At 36.9% G+C, this 18,343-nt stretch overlaps 2 protein-coding genes across 2 annotated transcripts; both read left to right on the forward strand.

The window, feature by feature from the left end:
• Window positions 1–6,837: 6,837 nt before the first annotated feature.
• On the forward strand, window positions 6,838–10,843 carry LOC133864437 (uncharacterized). The gene is made up of 5 exons (XM_062300771.1): window positions 6,838–7,088; window positions 8,585–8,736; window positions 8,905–8,992; window positions 9,653–9,719; window positions 10,399–10,843. The coding sequence occupies exons 1-5, from the start codon at window positions 7,075–7,077 to the stop codon at window positions 10,450–10,452; spliced, it is 375 nt and encodes a 124-aa protein (XP_062156755.1). The 5' UTR covers window positions 6,838–7,074; the 3' UTR covers window positions 10,453–10,843.
• A 1,564-nt stretch (window positions 10,844–12,407) lies between these two features.
• Window positions 12,408–16,964, forward strand: LOC133862465 (vacuolar protein sorting-associated protein 24 homolog 1). Its single transcript, XM_062298298.1, has 6 exons — window positions 12,408–12,669; window positions 12,957–13,033; window positions 13,820–13,922; window positions 14,862–14,983; window positions 16,352–16,546; window positions 16,653–16,964. Exons 1-6 carry the CDS (start codon window positions 12,558–12,560, stop codon window positions 16,731–16,733), a joined length of 690 nt encoding a protein of 229 aa, XP_062154282.1. The 5' UTR covers window positions 12,408–12,557; the 3' UTR covers window positions 16,734–16,964.
• The last annotated feature ends 1,379 nt before the right edge of the window (window positions 16,965–18,343 follow it).

The following is an 18,343-nucleotide window of genomic DNA, read 5'->3' on the forward strand; positions in this document are numbered from 1 at the left end:
GACAAGAGGCTATTAAAGTGAAGATAGCCAATGGACAGGAAGTTCATAGTCCTGGAAAGTGTGGGGAATTAGCTTTGAAAATGCAAGGAACCGAGTTTTTGGTGGAATTGTACATCTTGCCATTGGTAGGGTGTGATGTTGTCTTGGGTATTAACTGGCTCAGAATGTTGGGCCCAATTTTATGGGACTTTGCAACCTTGTCTATGGAGTTTGAGTGTGCTAATCACAAGTGATGAGTGCCAAAAAGTGTATATTTGGATCCCTTAATTTACATTAGTTAAACCTTTAGCTTTATTACTTTCTGATGTTTTGTTTAGTTTTGGTGATTTTACGTTTTTGCAGGACATAAAGAGAAAAATGGTTATTTTCAAGTGAAAATGCATAAAAGCTGGAGATTTGGAATTGCTGTGAAGTCGATCGATCGAAATTTTCCCGATGTCGATCAATCGATTATAAAATCGATCGATCGAATTTATGCGGAGCTGGAATTTCAGAAACCCTAGCTAACTCTATAAATACCATTCTTTTCGTATTTTTAAGGAGAGAGCCGCGGAGGAGGCCGCTTAGGAGTGCCTAGGGGCCGATTTCACTGTATCTTAGGGTTTTTGGGTTGATTTTGACCTAGAACTTCAATCTTTTGTAAGTTTATTCGTTTTTAATGCATTCTTGTAGTTTATTTATGCTTTCTTTGTTCATGTCTAGCTAATACTTTCATCTAGGGTTGATGATGAAACCTCACCAGTGAATAGAAACTGAGTTTCATGCTATTTGAGTTTATGAGCTTGATTTCTCATTGTTCTATTTCGGTTTTTGAGATTATTTTTGGATATCTCTTGTGATTTCCTGATACAAGTGATGATTTGATATAGTTTCATTAAATTGATGGCTTGGGTTTTCATGTATGTTGGATATTCATTGTGTTTCATTCTATGGATACATTTGATGATTTAGTTGAAACTAGATATCTTTTGTGATTTGTGGAAGAATGGATTAATTGAATGATTTAAACTATTTTTGAAGCAAAAGTAGAACATACCTAAGATTTGCATTTGAAAACCTCAAAATATCTGTGATGCGCATGAGATTAGGTTGTTGTGATTTGGTGAGTGTGGATTCCAAAACCCTAGACCCCTTTTATTTTCATTAATTTTGTTTATGTTTTATTTTATCAAAAACCCCTAAATTTAGAATTAGGTTAAAATAGGATTAGTTTGAATATAAATTAATTTTCGCAACTCAATTCCCTGTGGGATCGACCTCGCACTTGCATAACACTATATTGCAAAACGATTCGTGCACTTGCGAGTATATTAAAATTTGCACAACAACAAGTGTGTGTTAAGGGGGTTACAGCAGGGTAAACCTTGGAGTTTGGAGGGTGCTGAGACTTTCAAAATTTCCAAACAAAATGGAAAAGGAGTTTTCCTTCAACTGCTGGGAAATGATGTTGAGCTAACTGCCAATAAACAACAAACTGGAAGACCTGAAGACTTAGCTAGCTTGGAAGAACTTTTGTGCAGCTATGCTGATGTTTTTCGGGAGCCTACTGATTTACCTCCACACAGGACACATGACCACTCAATCCATTACAACAAGGGGTGCAGCCAGTATCCGTGAGGCCCTACAGATATCCCTTTTATCAAAAGGGAGAGATTGAAAAGATTGTGAAAGAGTTGTTGGCTTCCAGGGTGATCAGACCGAGCACCAGTCCATTTTTTGCACCAATTTTGTTGGTCTGCAAGGCAGATGGGACTTGGAGAGTGTGCATGGATTACCGCTCACTCAATAAAGTCACCATAAAAGATAAGTTCCCTATTCCGGTTGTGGAAGAATTACTAGATGAGTTGTGGGGTTCTAAAATTTTTTCTAAGCTGGATTTGAGATTCGGCCATCACCAGATTAGAGTGATTGATAAGGATATCCCAAAAATAGCCTTCCAAACACATGAGGGTCATTATGAGTTTTTGGTTATGCCTTTTGGCTTAACCAATGCTCCATCAACATTTCAAATCTTAATGAATCATGTTTTCAAGCCTTATTTGAGGAAATTTATCCTTGTATTCTTTGATGATATCCTTTTTTATAGCCAGGATTTTAAGACACATTTATCACATTTGTCTCTTGCCCTAGATCTGTTTAGAGTTAACAAGCTTTTTGCTAAGTACTCTAAATGTAGATTTGCTTGTAATGAAGTTGATTACTTGGGCCACATTATATTTGAACATGGAGTTAGGGTAGACCAGGGTAAAATCCAGGCCATGATTGATTGGCCACTTCCTAAAACCATTAAGTCACTAAGGGGATTTTTAAGACTTACAGGTTATTATAGGAAGTTTATTAGACATTATGGGTCTATAGTAGCACCATTAACATCCATGCTCAGAAAAAACTCTTTTGTCTGGATAGAGGCTGCCGAAGAAGCTTATAAGGTGCTGAAGACAGCAATGACACAAGCTCCTGTCCTAGCTTTGCCGAATTTCACTCAATCTTTTGTCATTGAGTGTGATGCCAATGGTGTTGGGGTGGGTGCTGTGCTGATGCAAAATGGCAGACCTGTTGCTTTCCTTAGCAAGGCTTTGAAGGGCAGGGCTTTGCACATGTCCACATACGAAAATGAGCTCTTTGCATTGGTGACTGCAATCCAAAAATGGAGACCCTACTTACTTGGTCAATCTTTTATAGTGAAGACTGATCAGCAAAGCTTGAAATTCCTTCTTTAGCAGAAGGTTGGAACCCCCTTTCAGCAGAAATGGTTAACCAAACTGATGGGGTACAGCTTCCGAGTGGAGTATAAGAAAGGAACTGAGAATGGAGCAGTAGATGCTCTTTCTCGAAGAGAAGGCTGAGATAAAGATGGAACTGAGGATGTGGCAGTAAATGCCTTACCTCCACGAGAAGGATGGGACCAAGATGGGGATGCAAGTATCTCACTCTTGTCCATTCCTACTCCTACATGGTTGACAAAAGTAAGGGAGCATTATCAGACTGATGAAGAGATGCAGGACCTGCTGTCTAAGTGGAACAACAATCTTCTTGATAGCCAGAAATATGTCTTTAGAGATGGCTTGTTCTTTTATAAGAACCGATTGATGCTGGGAGGGAATCAGCACTTGAAGAATCAAGTATTCCATTATGTTCACTGTGATCCTATGGCCGGCCATTTTGGTTTTGAGAGGACTATGAGGCGTGCTAAGAGGGATTTTTACTGGAAATGAATGAAGGGGGATTTAAAACGATTCATTAGGGAATGCTCAGTTTGTCAACTGAACAAGAGTGATAATACTTCCTCTGTAGGCTTGCTTCAACCACTTCCTATACCTACTAGGATTTGGTCAAACATAAGTCTTGATTTTGTAGAAGGCTTACCGGCTTCTCAAGGATTTATAGTTGTCCTAGTGGTGGTGGATCGACTTTCTAAATATGGGCATTTTATTCCTCTCAAACATCCTTACACGGCAGTCACAGTAGCCAGAGCTTTTAGTGCTCATGTTTTCAAGCTGCATGATATGCCCACCTCCATAGTCTCGGATAGAGATCCCACCTTCACCAGTGCTTTCTGGAAGGAGTTGTTTCGGCTGCAGGGCACCTCATTATGCATGAGCACCAGTTATCATCCCCAATCGGATGGTCAAACTGAGATAGTGAATAAGTGCCTTGAAAGCTATCTTCGGTGCTTCACTCACGACCAGCCTAAGCAGTGGTCTTCATGGTTGCCATGGGCAGAGTATTGGTATAATACAACCTGGCATGCCTCCATCAATATGACTCCCTTTGAAGCTGTGTATGGGACTCTTCCTAGCAGGCTTTTATCCTATGTCCCTGGCACAACCACTGTAGATGCAGTAGATGTTCTGCTCAGGGACAGAACTCAACTCATCACTCTACTTCGCCACAAACATGAAACAGGCCCAACAACGCATGAAAAAATATGCGGATCTGCGAAGGAGTGAGAGGGAGTTTGAAGTTGGACAACAAGTTTATCTTAGGCTTCAACCTTATCGCCAGAATTCTGTGGTGACTAGGCGATCCCTTAAGCTGTCCCCACGGTTTTATGGCCCCTTCATTGTCCTAAGGAGGATTGGATCAGTGGCCTATGAGCTGGACTCAGGGGCGGATCTCTTTTAGGGCCAGCAGGGGCCACGACCCCTACTGGCTGCTAAAACAAAAAAAAAAAATTACTACTTATTTTTGTCTTGCAAACTTGCACTCTTGTAGTTGGCCCCACCAAAGTGCTATTTAGACTTTCGTTTACTAACTCTACTTTCCACCCAAGAGTCAAGATGAGTCTTAGATGTCAAAGCAACAATTAAAGCCCCAAGTCAGAGTCACGTTCAATTTTTTTTTTCTCCATTAGTCCATACAACCATCCGGTCCATCCCCATAGCCATACACCATACTTCTAGGCTCTAGCTTAGCATGACAGTCGACAAGACGATCGGTGGACAGCACCTAAACGGCTCAAGAAGACAAGAAATAAGAAAATAAGAAATGACATATAGACCTCATGAAAAAGAAAAAAAGAAAAGAACTTCTAAAAGAAAAAGAGACAAAGTCACATACTCACAAAGATGAAACATAAAAACTTCTAGTGTGGGTGCAGGGTGCTACTGCTTGTAGTGGAAAAGAAAGTCTCCGGCTGGGAGTGAAATTGTGGAAACTGGCATTTAGTGCATTACAGGGAAGGTTTTTTTTTTTTTTTTTTTTTTTTTGGTTTTGATGTTTGTAGGTGTTGAAGAGAAAAAAGGTTTTTCACCGTTTTTGGACACTGCTTCTCCACGGAGCTCAGTAGACAGTAGTGCTGGTTTTGTTTATGAGGTAATTTTAAATCTCTCTGTTCAAAAGCATATCATGGTTTAAAGTTGTGATGGTTCCACTCAATCAAATTTTTGTTGGTTGTGAAGATACTATATATGATATATTAGGTTAAGGTGTGGAAGACTAGAAGAAATGGTTTTTCAGATTTTTTTAGTTTTGGATTATAACATTTTTTTTTTTTTGTTGTTGCTAATTTGGCCCCCCCAAATTCTTAAGGCTGGGTCCGCCACTGGTTGGACCTTCCACCCTCATCAAGAATTCATCATGTATTTCATGTTTTCCAGTTGAAGCTTAAGCTGGGGTCTTCTCATTCGGCTGCACCAATTCTGCCGCCTGTTGATGAGCAAGGCATTATCCAACCAGAACCTGATGAGGTGCTGCTACGTCGCACCAAACCTAGGAACAACCGTGCTGTTACAGAGTTACTGATCCGCTGGGCAGGCCAATCATCGGATGAGCCACTTGGGAGGACTACTATGCCTTGAAGAATGCTTACCCCCACCTTGAGGGCAAGGTATTTTAAAGGAGGGGGTAATGTAACAAGCTCACTAGGGAGCTTGACATGTGGTTGATGCTGACTGACACGTGTTGGGGTACGTGGATGCTGGGGAAGGAGACTAGTACAGCTCATCAAAGCTTCAAGGCTATATGGAATAAACGTTGTCGTTTATAGTTGTTTGTAAACAATGTCGTTTAGTTTGAATTTCTGTTAAGTGTTCAAATAATTTCATTCATGAGGGTCTCTAGGGAACTTGTATATAAGGGGCGAGAGACGTGAGGAATGGGCATTCAAGTTGATTGTAAATCGAATTTGGATCTGGAGGCTGGCTGGCTCCTTGAATTGCCAATTGTTCTTCATGAACCCTAATTGATCAATTTCAGTTCTTCTTCATTTCTCCATTCTTTCTCTCAATTCTGTCCTAAATCCTAATGTAATTAGACATCTACTACCTACTAGTAATTATCATAACACCTACCAAGCTTGAAAATCCTGTTGTGCAAATTCTCATGGTACATGTAGATTGAGATGTATGAATAATCCAAAAATTTGAAAAAGAGAAGAGATTTTTGAGAGGGGCTTGCTATTTAATATTCTTTTATTTTTTATTTTTGAAAATCGTCATTAAATCCGTAAGACTTATATATGCATATTTAATAGTTGATTTTAAAATAGGGAGAATAAAAGACGGATGAGAATATAAAATAAATTTTGCCTTATATTAACTAAATAGACACAATCAGGGGCGGAGTCAACATCTACAACTTGGAGGGCTAAATTGAAGAAAAAAAATTTGAAGGGGGGGGGGGGGGAGCAAATTAAAAAAAATAAAAAATTAAGGGTAAATTTTTTATTAGAATTTTTTTTTTAGGAAAGCCAATATAAAGGTTTTAGAGCGTATGGTGAAAATGCTTCAAGAGATAGAATTGTAGCGTTCATTTGCTCTAAATAGCTTAAGAATGAAACTCCACCTACTTATTAGGCAGGCAACCACTATCGCTTTGGTATTTTCTTTTTATTTTTTATTTTTTCTCTCTCATTTTTTTATTGTCTTTTCTCTTTTGATGGTTTAAGAAAATAATTAAAAAAAACCTGAAAATAATATTTAAAAAAAAATAAAGAAATGAATAAAAACTTTGTTTAAAGTTGTACTAAAACAATAATAAATAAAGTAAAAAATTATACTTTTTAGTTAAGTTAAAATGCATGGAGATATCTTTAACTCTTAAGACTGTCTGAATTTATATAAATCCAATCCTAATTCTACATACGCCACTGACCGAAAACGCATCACAAAAAGTAGAGATAAAATTGGCAATTAGTCGGTCCTACAAATATCACGTGCGTAAACGATGACCATCCATTACAGCTATAAAAGGTTTCCCATCAATGGAGAATCCAGAAAATGACCAACGTACCCACTAAGATCTCTTTCGATTTACGTATATCCTCGTGGTAGGTGGAGGGTAGTCATGTGATTCAGTTCGTATGGCACCTAAGGGTCTATGGCCTATTTATCCAAAAAAACACATCCACGTCGAGGACAAAGTGGTTCAGAACACTGTGCAAAACATTAAGCAAAGAAAAGAGAACACCGCGAACAGAACAAGAAACTTACAAAGAGAAAAGAGAAAATGTCGTTCTAAACCTTCTGTTGCTTGTTGCCGGTTACCACCCAAAACCATTCATCAGAAATCTGTCGTATTCTCTCTCTGTCTCTGTCTCTGTATCAATATCTGCAACACAAATTCTCCCGTAATATGTGCACGACAAGGTATGGCCTAACTTTTTTGACAATTTCTTTTTTATTTTTGATTTGTTGCTTAACTAGTTGAAGAATTATGTGTAAATCTAACATGGGTTCGTTTCATATTTAACTATTATGGTCGAATGCATTGCGAAAGTTGGAAAGAAAAGCCATGGGTTTTGGCTCTTATTTGGAGTTTTTTTTTTTTTTTTTTTTGGAATTTTCCTTTGTTTTTGGTTGAATCTACGGTGTGTAATCGTGTATTTTTCCATTATTTTTTTTTTTTCCTTACAGAAGTTGTGGCCTTTCACTTAATTTATTTTTAGCAACGTCAATCAAATAAATATTATCTATAATTTGAGAATTTGAGATTCAAGATTACTGAATCAATTTGGTGAGCGGGTGAAGATATATGCTTGGATCTTGGAAGCTAAAAGATGAGTTCTTTGCTCATCTAATTCTTCAATTTATTTTGTAAACCGTGTTTGACATTATGAATGAGGAATTATATAGAATCTTTAGCTCAAAGATATATGGGTACTGTCTAACAGTCTCCTTTCGGGAGAGGGGGGAGGGATAATTTATTTGGTTTTCATATGATTTGGGTTTAAATTTGTTGAGTATTCAGGTCTATGTTGAACAAGAGATGATTGCCAAGCTCTTTTATTGGGCATAGATTGGGGGAGTAGTTAAAGGTTTAGCTTTGGAATAACTTGTGTATTGTGAAACAAAGAAATGAGTTCTTGCAGTTGAATGTGCTGACGGTTGATAGAAGATATAAAGCATTAAAGTTGATGCTCGCATTTTTGGAAGCTCAGATAATGGAGGAGATAGTATGCAAATTGAATCTTGAAACTGTTTGGAGTTGGCTTGTTGTAAGTTTAATAGTTTACTATTTAGGATATTCATCTGCCACAGAGTCATTTTCATAACCTATTTGGAATTAGATGAAAATCAGATTATAATTTACAGGAATACCTGATTCAATGGAAGTTATTATTGAAAGGAGAAACCAATTTCAAGTACAGTAAATGAAGAGGGAATCAGTGTGAGAGGGAAAACAAATGAAACTTTGCGAAAGAATATCTTTCAAAGAGGAGAGTGCCATCAACGCATCCCATGGCCAATGAAAGTGTAAAAAAAAAAAAGTTGTTGGCGTTGGCATTTTATTTATTCGGTTCTTTTTAAGGGTGTAGGGGGGTTGAAATTCTTGGGAGTTTGCCATTAAATTTCGCATTATGGGGAAATTCTAGATGGATGATTAATATGTGAAATTGAATCAGATATGTGTAGTATAAATGCGTTGTAAACTAATGCATATAGCTTTCATGGTAAGATGCTCCGTTTTGTTTTCTTTCATTCTTTCTTTCCTTTACAATGTCTATAGTACCGAAGAGCTAATTAATGCTGAGCAGTAGCTGTTTTGGTTACCTTGCTGTATTCCACATGACGATATCTGTTAATAGAACCTTAGGATGGCTTCTGAAAAGGAACTCTTGTTAACAACCATTGTGTCATTGCAGAAGGGAATGGTCGTTCAGTTCAGGGACAATGGAGGTCAATACTGGAAGTTTCTGTTGTAACGGGAAGCAACCTTTGGAGCATTCTTTGCCTTCTGATAAAGAAAAACAGCCCACAGAAAAAGATTTGAGCACTTCCGTTTTTGTCAATCATGGTAAGTCTCTTGATTTAGGTGATTTGTGCTGAATAATGGATTTGTAAGCACAGGGTAGTTTCGTATGTTTCTGTTTCTTTTTCTTTTCAACTCTTTTTCGTTATTGTTGTAATCCATGCTTCAAATGCTGTTCTCTGAAGAATATTTGGGCTGAATGTATTAATGCAGCTGCAATTGCTTGGCAAGAGAGCAGAAGAAAGTGGGTGGGGGATCAATCTCGGCGACCAAAAAGAAAGGGAAAGGATCCAATTATAAGGTATACACTTTTCCCAAAGCTTCTTAGATACAATGGGATCAGTTGTTCTTGGAAATCCTATAGTTTTTATACGATCTATGTGCTTGGAAACATATTACTTTTAAAGCAAATGGTCATTTAGATTATCAAGCAAATGCTGTAGTTACTAGTTAGGCATGAAAAGAAGCAGCATGGGAATCCTACTGAGACTTGACCCATGTCGGTAACTTAAGTGGCAGCACATGTGTTCTGGCTGCTGCATTTATTAGCAGATGTAGGTGCGAATGTGGTCTATGATTAGAAATTATATATTTTTGCAGCCCCATTCTAGATAGCTTGTATAATTCTGAACTAAAATCTGTGAACTTGCCAACTCAAAAGAACTTATTTGGTCTCACTTCTCAGAAGTACAGGTTTCAGCTTCATTATCAGACCTAGAGTCATAAAAAGAGGATACTGTTGTAGATTAGAAAGAGAAAAAGAAAAGATTGCTGACATACCTTCAAGAGAACATAAATGTGTACAGATATGTGTATGCGCACACACACACACGTCAATATATATTTGCAATTGGTTTGTTTCTGTATTATAATATTCTATGGCTGTCATGGGGTTTGTCCCATGTTCTTTTGTAGCTACTCACTGATGATTGAAAGATAACTACAAAATTTCTCATTGCAGCTGGTCCATTGCATATGAAGATCTGCTCTTGACTAATGAGCCTTTCTCTGAGCCAATTCCTTTACCTGTAAGCTTCTTAATACACACAATGCATGCAAGTCCTTTTGTACCAAACATTTGTTTACTTATAATAGTAGCATAGGGTGCTTACACAGGCACATGCGTTCACGTGTTTGTGTGTGTGAGAGAGAGTCTTGGATTTGAAGCTTGAGAGAGTTAGAAACTTAGAATAGTAGAACCGTTCATATAATTGTTATTCAACTTTTTCTACATAGCATCAAGATATTCGTATTTTTTGTCTTTAAAATGATTCTGTGTTGCTCCTCTCTCTCTCTCTCTGTGCGTGCGCGCCTGTCTCACACAGACACAGAAAGAGACACAAAGCTTGTATAGGATAACCAGTCCACTAGTTCACAATATCATATTATGATATTTATCACTTTTTTACTTTAGTTTGTGATGATGTCTCCATACTAGAGTATGCTTTTATTTGTTATGGAAAAAAAATGAAAGGTGCTTCTATGCGTTATGGATTTTTAATGCTACGGAAAACTGAAAAAAGTTGTTCTGCTTTCATGAAGCATCTAAACACACCCAAGCTAGTTGAATAAATTTTGGAACTAATAGATTATAGTTACAATTTGGGACAGGGTATGTCTCGAATGTTTTATAACTTCCACTTTTAATATTGTTCCTAAGATTTTGGAAGTGCTCATGTGGATCTGGTTGGTTGGTGGTTTGTGCAGGAGATGGTGGATTTCTTAGTTGATATTTGGCATGACGAAGGCCTTTTCGATTAGATAGCTAATGATAATCTTTCAGTGGTAGGATGGAGGCTGATGAGTGATGCTGGATAGTAAAGTTGAACCCTTGACAGCCTGTTACACAGTCTAATTTCTTGTAGCGGATTCTTCCATTTGTTGAATGATGAAAAGCCTTCAATGTACTCAAAATTAACAACAGTGATATAGTCAGATTATCATTATCACTCTTTTTTTCTTCTTTTTTTTTTGGATAATTAAGAGTTATAAGAGTTCACATTTTGTTGAACAGTATAGCTCTCATTTGATTTGTAGTAAGATATTGATGTATCTCATTCAGCTTTAACTTATGAATACCCTTGAAGGCAACTGTGATCGTATTTGTTGCTTCACTGGCATCTTCAGGAAAGAGTCACACTCTCCTTTTGTCTTTGTGGCCTTGTCGTCCTAATTTTGTTTAGATTCATAATTTGTTCCGAGTCATTTTCCTCTGAAAAAAGGAAAAAAAGAAAAAAGAAAAAAAGAAAGTGCTTTGGGATTCTCCTGTTATCTGTATCATAGGAACTGCTTATTTCATTGTCTTCTTATTCTTTGCTGCAATATTGTAATATTAGTATCGTCACTCCATATATAATTTCAACACTTCTTTTAAATGATGTAAAGCAGCTTCCTTTAAATTTTTCTTGGACGCCTCTTGCAAGGGAATTGAGATCTATTCGGGCCCTACCTGCTCAGGTAGTCTCCCAAACAGGTGGGGTCTGAGCTGTTTGAACAAATGGAGCCTGAGTTGCCTCTCACATGAGACTGTGCAATATGGCAATGTATTGCACTGGGATCCGTATCACTAGGAGTCTAAAGCCTTCAAGAAAGGCAACAGGCAACTACAGGCTTCTTAAAGATAGAAGTTAGCATGTTTCTATGGAGCATTTGGTACCATATATTTTAACTTCCAAAAGCATATGCGCTTGTAAAAGGTGGCTTTCCAATGCTCAACCAAATAGTACTGTGCTCCCTCTCCCTCACATCACATGCCTTTTAAGTAATGAAGTGCCATTTCTTTTCTGTGCAAAGTAATGAATGTCTTTTGACAACTCATAAAAACCATGGGAGCATATCCCCTTGATCTACTGTTTACTTTTAGAGTGACAAAATTCTGATTTAGGGTTGGACAATGCCTTGATTTAGCCTACTTATTTTAAGGAAAAGGTTAGTTTTTAAAAATTACGATTTGAAATTAGAATGCGTTTGAGATTGCGATTTCGTAAGTAATAAGTGCGATTTTAAACTAAATTGCAGAACGTAAATCATTTGGAAACTGCGTTTTTAAAAATTACGATTTGAAAAAGTATAAAATATGCCTTTTCAAATCGCAGGTAAGATGATGCTTTTTTGAAAACGCAGAATTTTAAAGGCTAATTTGCGATTTTAAAGGTTAAATTACGATTTTGCCAAACGCTTAACTGAGTTATTAAAAATCACTTTTTTTAATCGTACATTTTAAAATCGTTATTTTAAATCGCACCTTTTGAAAATCACACACCCAAACGAACCCTTAATCTTTGTATGAGGTTGAGCGTTGGAAAGAAGATCAAATTCCAAAGTATATTTCTTGATCAATATCAAAAGTTAATCTTTGTATTACAATTTTAATATCACATAAATGTTTTTTTTATTTGAATATATTGTCTAGATTGTCAAAATTTTATATCCAAAACCAATCTCAAATTATATCTAAGTGAACAAAACACAATTTTTTTGGAATGGGTTCTTTCAAAAATTAAATAAAATTGGTTGGACTATGAACTTTTAAGAAAACTTTTCATTGCAAAAACCTAATAACTATTTTTAGGAAAAAAGAGCATAAAAATCCGTGGTTGTCGTCGAGGCAACCTTCGCTTACGCAGACAAGTCAAACCGTAAACGACATCGTATTACCCAGCCCCCATGACTGAACGCTCTGTCATCTTTTCCACAAAAAAATAAAGACAGCTACTTTTCCTGGGAAACAAGCATGAAAATAATTAGATGCTTTAAGCCTAAGCAGAACATCATCTTCTGAAGTTCTTTTTCTTCTGAATTTTCTTCTTCCCCCCACACCACTCTTTTTTTTTTTTTTTTTTGTGGACTAGAAAGGCAGAGAAAATATGGACAAATTTAAGAGCATTTTGAAGCCCAAACCGAACCCACAAGAGCAATTGAGAGATTGGCAGCGACGGCTCCGCCAAGAATGTCGCAACATCGAGCGCCAAATCAGAGGCATGCTTTTTATTTTTTTTATTTTTTGTTATTGTGTTTTTGTTCTTTTGGGTGGGAGTTCATATAGGTGATGTAAATTGTGATTCTGTGTCATGGGTGCTCGAGGAACTTATAGATTTGGGATTGTCTGATCTGGCGTGTTTATTAATGAATTGTGGCTGAAACATATATATATATATTTTGTTATTTAATGGGTTTCGGGATCTGAGGTTTATATTGATGGGATCGTCTGATTTTGTATTTTGGTGATGAATTTTGTCTTAAAAATAAAATTATGGGTTTTTTAGATGTCCAGAGAGAGGAGAAGAACGTGCAAAAAGCAATTAGAGAGGCTGCCAAGAGAAATGACATGGGTTCAGCAAAGGTATTACCAATTTTCTTATTTTTGTTTCTTTTTTCTTTTTTCCTAATATGGTTAAATTATTCATGTATTGTTATTTTATTGGTTAACTTTTTCGATGTTATGGTTCCGTACCGTTTGTTTAAGATCATTCACAGAAGGAGGGATTTGTTATATTATTCATGGGTTCATATGTTTGATTTCCTTTCAAACATTAGCGATTTTGTGGCTTATTGGGTCGTTCCTTAGTTCATACAGTTCCTCGATCCATCTTCTTTAAACTATTTGTGGGTTACAACGGGTTATGCAATTGAAAAGAAATGCAGTAGGTAAGTGGCTAAGATTTTATCTTATTATTGCAAGTGTATTGTGTGGCCCAGGACACCTGTGCCTGGTTCAGAAAGCCACCAGATTTATGTCCTTTAGTTTTTATCTTCTGTAGTCATTTTTTTTGCCAACTTGATTTTGTAAATGAGTGACGTTTTGCTGTTATGGCCTTGATATATTAGTTTCAATCAGGAATTGTAGCCTCATTTCAAGATTAATGTCAAATAACATCTTCAGTGTCAATACCGATCTTATTGCAAGAGTAATTTAAAGGAGTGATAGGGCATCGAATAGGCGAAGCCCTCTTGCATGTTTGGCTAAGATTAAACCATCATATGGGCATCTGACTTGGAGTCTAGTTTTAGCCACTTTGGATACTTGGATCTGCTCATTACATTGAATGTCTACTACTGTTAGTTGTAATTAACCTGTCATCTCTTCCACATATTCTATGTTCCAATCCTTATATGAGTTAAATTTTAGGCACTTGCAAAGGAAATTGTGATGTCAAGAAAGACTGTGAATCGCCTTCATGAGAATAAGGCCCAACTGAACTCAATATCTATGCACCTTGGAGAAAGTGTTGGTATGATGCTTCACATATCTAAACATTCTTTATGATCTTCATGTAAACATGTGTATCATCTTGAGAAAAATAACATGTTAACTCGTCTTACCTATTAACTTAACAAACCTTGTTTTTGACTGTCAACTCAATGAAAATATTTCCATATTGGTCTCGTCTTTCTTTCGTTCTTTCTCTCTTCTCTTCTCTTTTCTCTTCTTTTTTGAGGACTTGGATTTAACGTAATGGTTCATGTGCTTTGCTCCAGATAATTGTAGGGCTTCAATGTTAAGTTTTCTAAACCAATAAAACTAATTCAAAATAAAATTTAAATTTCCTTTTTCACACTTTATTGACAAAGAAGATTTCAGAAAGCAAATTAGAAAGGAATATGGAAAGTAAGACTGTCGAGTTAAATGTACAAGTATAATTGTTTTGTGGTTGACAGGCCTATAAATTGGACATGGCAGGAAAGTCTGCCATTAAGTTTATTTGTATAATATCTGCAAACAAATTAGTTTTGCTACTGCTTTATGGTTAAAGTCATAATTAGCTTTTTTTTTTTTTTATATTGACTTGACTTCCAAGCTGATTTTTTTTTTTTTGATAAGACTTGACTTCCAAGCTGATAATAAGCAACTGCCTATTTCTGTGAAGGGAGATTCTCACTAATGATTTTTTCTCTAGTTATCCTATGAACTCAATTCATAAGGGAAATCAGTTATTCAACTCTTTTATCAACTTTCTATGGAAATTTGAATGGTCGTATAGATGTGATGTCAGCATTGAAAGCCTTGTCCTATGTGTACTGGTCTGTTGTGATTTTATTTACTCTGGGATTGTATAATGTTCTTATTTCACGGAGTTTTTATTTATTTTTTATTTATAAATTTTATTGCCATGAAAAATCTGAAATATTTTGTAGTGAAAGAGAATTTTTATGTTCCATTGAAATTGCAGCAATTGCCCGTACAGTTGGTCATTTGTCCAAGAGCGCAGAGGTCATGAAAATTGTCAATAATCTCATGAAAGCTCCAGAAATGGCATCCACAATGCAAGAATTCACCAAAGAGATGACCAAGGTAATATTGTTGCTTCACCTATGAGCAACTATTCTTTCATTCTCTTTATTGGTGAGAAAATGACTCGACTTTGTATCTTGTTATATTCTTTTGAAGTTCATTATTTCAGCATACCACTGTTTCTTTTTCGTTTTGTTTTCTCTGGGTGTGGTTTGGATGGCATGTTAGCATATCTTTGAATGCTCATAATCTTGTTGAGTGCTCAATGGGGCTTAACTAATATAGGGCTGTGCAAACCATTGATTTTCCGACTGCCAACCCGGTTCCGACCCGCTTGGGTTGGCTTCCGAGGGTAGGTGGAGGCGGCGTTGGAAACCCTTTCAGGTTTTAGACATTTCCATACCCGACCGGACTTTTATTTATTTTTTAAAAATATGCGTTTTGATGAAAGTCCAAAATGGAGTCGTTTTGAAGAAGCTATAAATTTGTTCGAAACCCTACCTGGCTGCGCATGCACTGTTTTGAGCCCTGTTCTCTCTCCCTCTCTGAGCTCTCTCGAATCTTCTTCTTTGACGATGACGAATCTGGACGAAGATGAAGAGACGATCTCTTTGTATTTGACAGACGAAGACGACAATGAAGAAGATGAGCAGATCTTCGTCGTCTTCGTCTATCGAAGACAGAGATCTTCTTTGTCTTCGTCGTCGTCTTTGACCCTGGCCTAACTCCTACTATTCGACCGCTTCCGACTGACTTTTCGGAGGTGGAGGCGGCTCGGAAATAAACTCCTACTATCCCACCCTTAAACTAATGTTGTTTGGAGTCACTTGTCTTGCATATATGGTTTCCTGTCATTTGGCTGAACTCATCTTCTGTTCTATCCATTAAACATATTGACCGAGAAACTTAAAATCATTTTTATTAGAAGTGCGTCAGTTATTATCCAGCAAGTTTTGATTGTTTTCATTTCTCATCGTTATCTATAAACTAGTAAGAGTGTATGAAGCATTGCTTTTCTATCACTTATTATTTGAAAAGAGGAGTCAAGACACCCCTTAAGTTGGGTCTCTGCTTTTAGAGCCATGTCTGATATTCAGTGGCAGCAAGGGACCCTTTGCATAGTAAGGTTTCAGAATATTCACTGCGTACCACTAGTTTAGGTGTTTTATAAGGAGTAATGTTATATACCACATTTTTATTCTCCAACTATTCCCTAATACTGATGTGGCAGTCCCAATCAACTATTGAATTTGATTTTATTTTTTTACAAGGAATAATTCAAGGGTTGGTTGGGACTGCTACATTAGTATTGTGAGATAGTTGTGGGATAAAAATGTGATTTCTAGCATTACTCTTTTCTAAATACTAGCTTTTGTTAAGGTTCTGTCCTTCTTGGTTCTCTTGATGTAACACTTATTTTTAATTCAGGCAGGGGTAATCGAAGAGTTCGTGAATGATGCTGTTGACACGGCATTGGATTCGGAAGATATAGAGGAAGAAACTGAAGAAGAAGTTGATAAGGTGCTGACTGAAATAGCTGGTGAGACGGCTGCACAGCTTCCGGAAGCTGTCAGGAAGGAAAGGATAAAGTTACCTGCCCAGAGAGCTAGCAGTTCACAACAAGTATGTAGAACTTTACTCCCTTAAAAACTCCTTTTTTATTATTTATTTATTTTAATTTTTTTAAAAATAAACCAAGGAGATAACCTCCGTTTTTGGAATTTTAAAGGAAGAAGCTCTTGCAGAGGGTGTAGACGATGAGGAAGAGCTGGAAGAGTTAAGAGCGCGGCTTGCTAAAGTGAGATCGTAGATTTTTACAGTGTTATTATTGCCTAATCACTCAGAATTAGAGAAAAAGTGAGTGTGTATAAAGTAGGGTTTAAGCCAATTGTTCTGTTTGAGATTGTAGGGCTTCAAACCCAGCATACCTCATTATGATTGAAGATAGTTCGTAGCAAAGTTACACATGTTCTCATGTGTAATATGTCATGCCCTCTTACTAACAACTTTTTTTCTAATATAAATCAATTAGTGAAGTCTATTGATGATTTTTCTTTATTCTATAGCTTCTTGCCATGTTAAATTCATATAAATAGCCTGCCTGTTTTGGGTCAAGCTTAAACTTGTAAGACTTGCCTTGCAAACATGTGTTTGTCGATGCTTCAAAGAAAGGCTATCAACTATATATTTTTTTTTTTGATAAGTAAAGAAAGGCTATCAACTATATAGGGTACGTTCTGCCAGTGCCTGAGTGTTGGATTGGTTTTCTCCTTTATTGTGCTTTTATCTTTCTTTTTCCGAATCCTTGCGGACAAGGGTATGTTTAGTAGGGGGGTTGTTTTGTGAGTTAAATCTTGTCTTGTGGTTGGAAAGTCCTGCTTTTTAATCCAATATTAATAATTAATTGCTATAAATAGTATAAAACACGAGTCTCGTTCATTCCCGAGCTCTCCTTGCAGCCTTGTACAATACACCATCACAAGTGTTAGGCTTGCTCCATTTCTTTCTCCTCAGCCTGGGGGAGAGGAAAGGCCTAATCTTGGCCTTTCTTTGTCCTAACCGGCCTCTTTTTCGCTCCACCATCCCTCTCTCAATGAGTGAGACCCATGCACATTCCTTGGACGACATATCTGAGCTTCTCAAACCCAGATCTGTATCTACCTCCACCTCTAACACGTTCTCCTCTCGCTATCTCTGGCCTCCCTTCAACCCATCCCACTCCTCTTTCCCAGTGCATGTGCCTCTCTACCGTTCTCCCAAATCATTGGAGTGCAAGTGCTTTGTTGTTATTTTCTGCTGTCTACAGTCTCCCCTATTACAAGTGTCTCTCATTTTGCTATGGAGACAAAATAAATCAATGTCCTATGAGCTTCATTTGTCGAACACCCCTCCTGTAGGACATTGGTAAGAAGCTCATTGTTAACGGCTCCAGATTTGTATTTTACAGTGCTTCATTTCCTTTTGCGGACTCCAAGTCCCGTTTTTGTTGCTGCAAATGTCATCTAAAGAAAGCTTTCTCGTGGTCTGCATAAGAAATTGCCTCTCAGGATGGCCTCTTTCTTGGCTTGCAGTCGAAGAAACATTGGACTGAGCCATTTTATGATCCATTTTTAGTTACTTGTTCTTTTCTTAAGCACTATATTTTATGTTTGGGGCACCCACCCCACTTGTATTTTGTTTCCTGTTTTAATAGAGTTAATCTTTGCTTAGAAAAAAAAAACACGTTGATATTGTCATCATTACCTTATATCAAACAATATTAGTCCACTTTGCTGACATGAATGCAGTTCTTCATTTAACATCTTACAAATTATTAAAGGTGCTCCATATAAATTTTTTTATTTTTTAAGTAAAAACAAAAAACGTAACCTATCGCATGTACTATAAGTCTCTTTTACAAACTGGATATAGTAATAATTC

The sequence above is a fragment of the Alnus glutinosa genome, chromosome 3 (genome assembly GCF_958979055.1).
Source record: "Alnus glutinosa chromosome 3, dhAlnGlut1.1, whole genome shotgun sequence".
Lineage (NCBI taxonomy): Eukaryota > Viridiplantae > Streptophyta > Magnoliopsida > Fagales > Betulaceae > Alnus > Alnus glutinosa.

Bases quoted from the DNA above. Each gene is read 5' to 3' on its own strand.
- LOC133864437 (XM_062300771.1), top strand. The intron at 8,737-8,904 runs GTAAGTCTCTTG...GTATTAATGCAG, and splicing joins TTCCGTTTTTGTCAATCATG to CTGCAATTGCTTGGCAAGAG. The intron at 8,993-9,652 runs GTATACACTTTT...TTCTCATTGCAG, and splicing joins GGAAAGGATCCAATTATAAG to CTGGTCCATTGCATATGAAG.
- LOC133862465 (XM_062298298.1), top strand. From the start codon at position 12,558: ATGGACAAATTTAAGAGCATTTTGAAGCCCAAACCGAACCCACAAGAG. The intron at 13,034-13,819 runs GTATTACCAATT...GTTAAATTTTAG, and splicing joins ATGACATGGGTTCAGCAAAG to GCACTTGCAAAGGAAATTGT. The intron at 16,547-16,652 runs GTATGTAGAACT...GGAATTTTAAAG, and splicing joins GAGCTAGCAGTTCACAACAA to GAAGAAGCTCTTGCAGAGGG.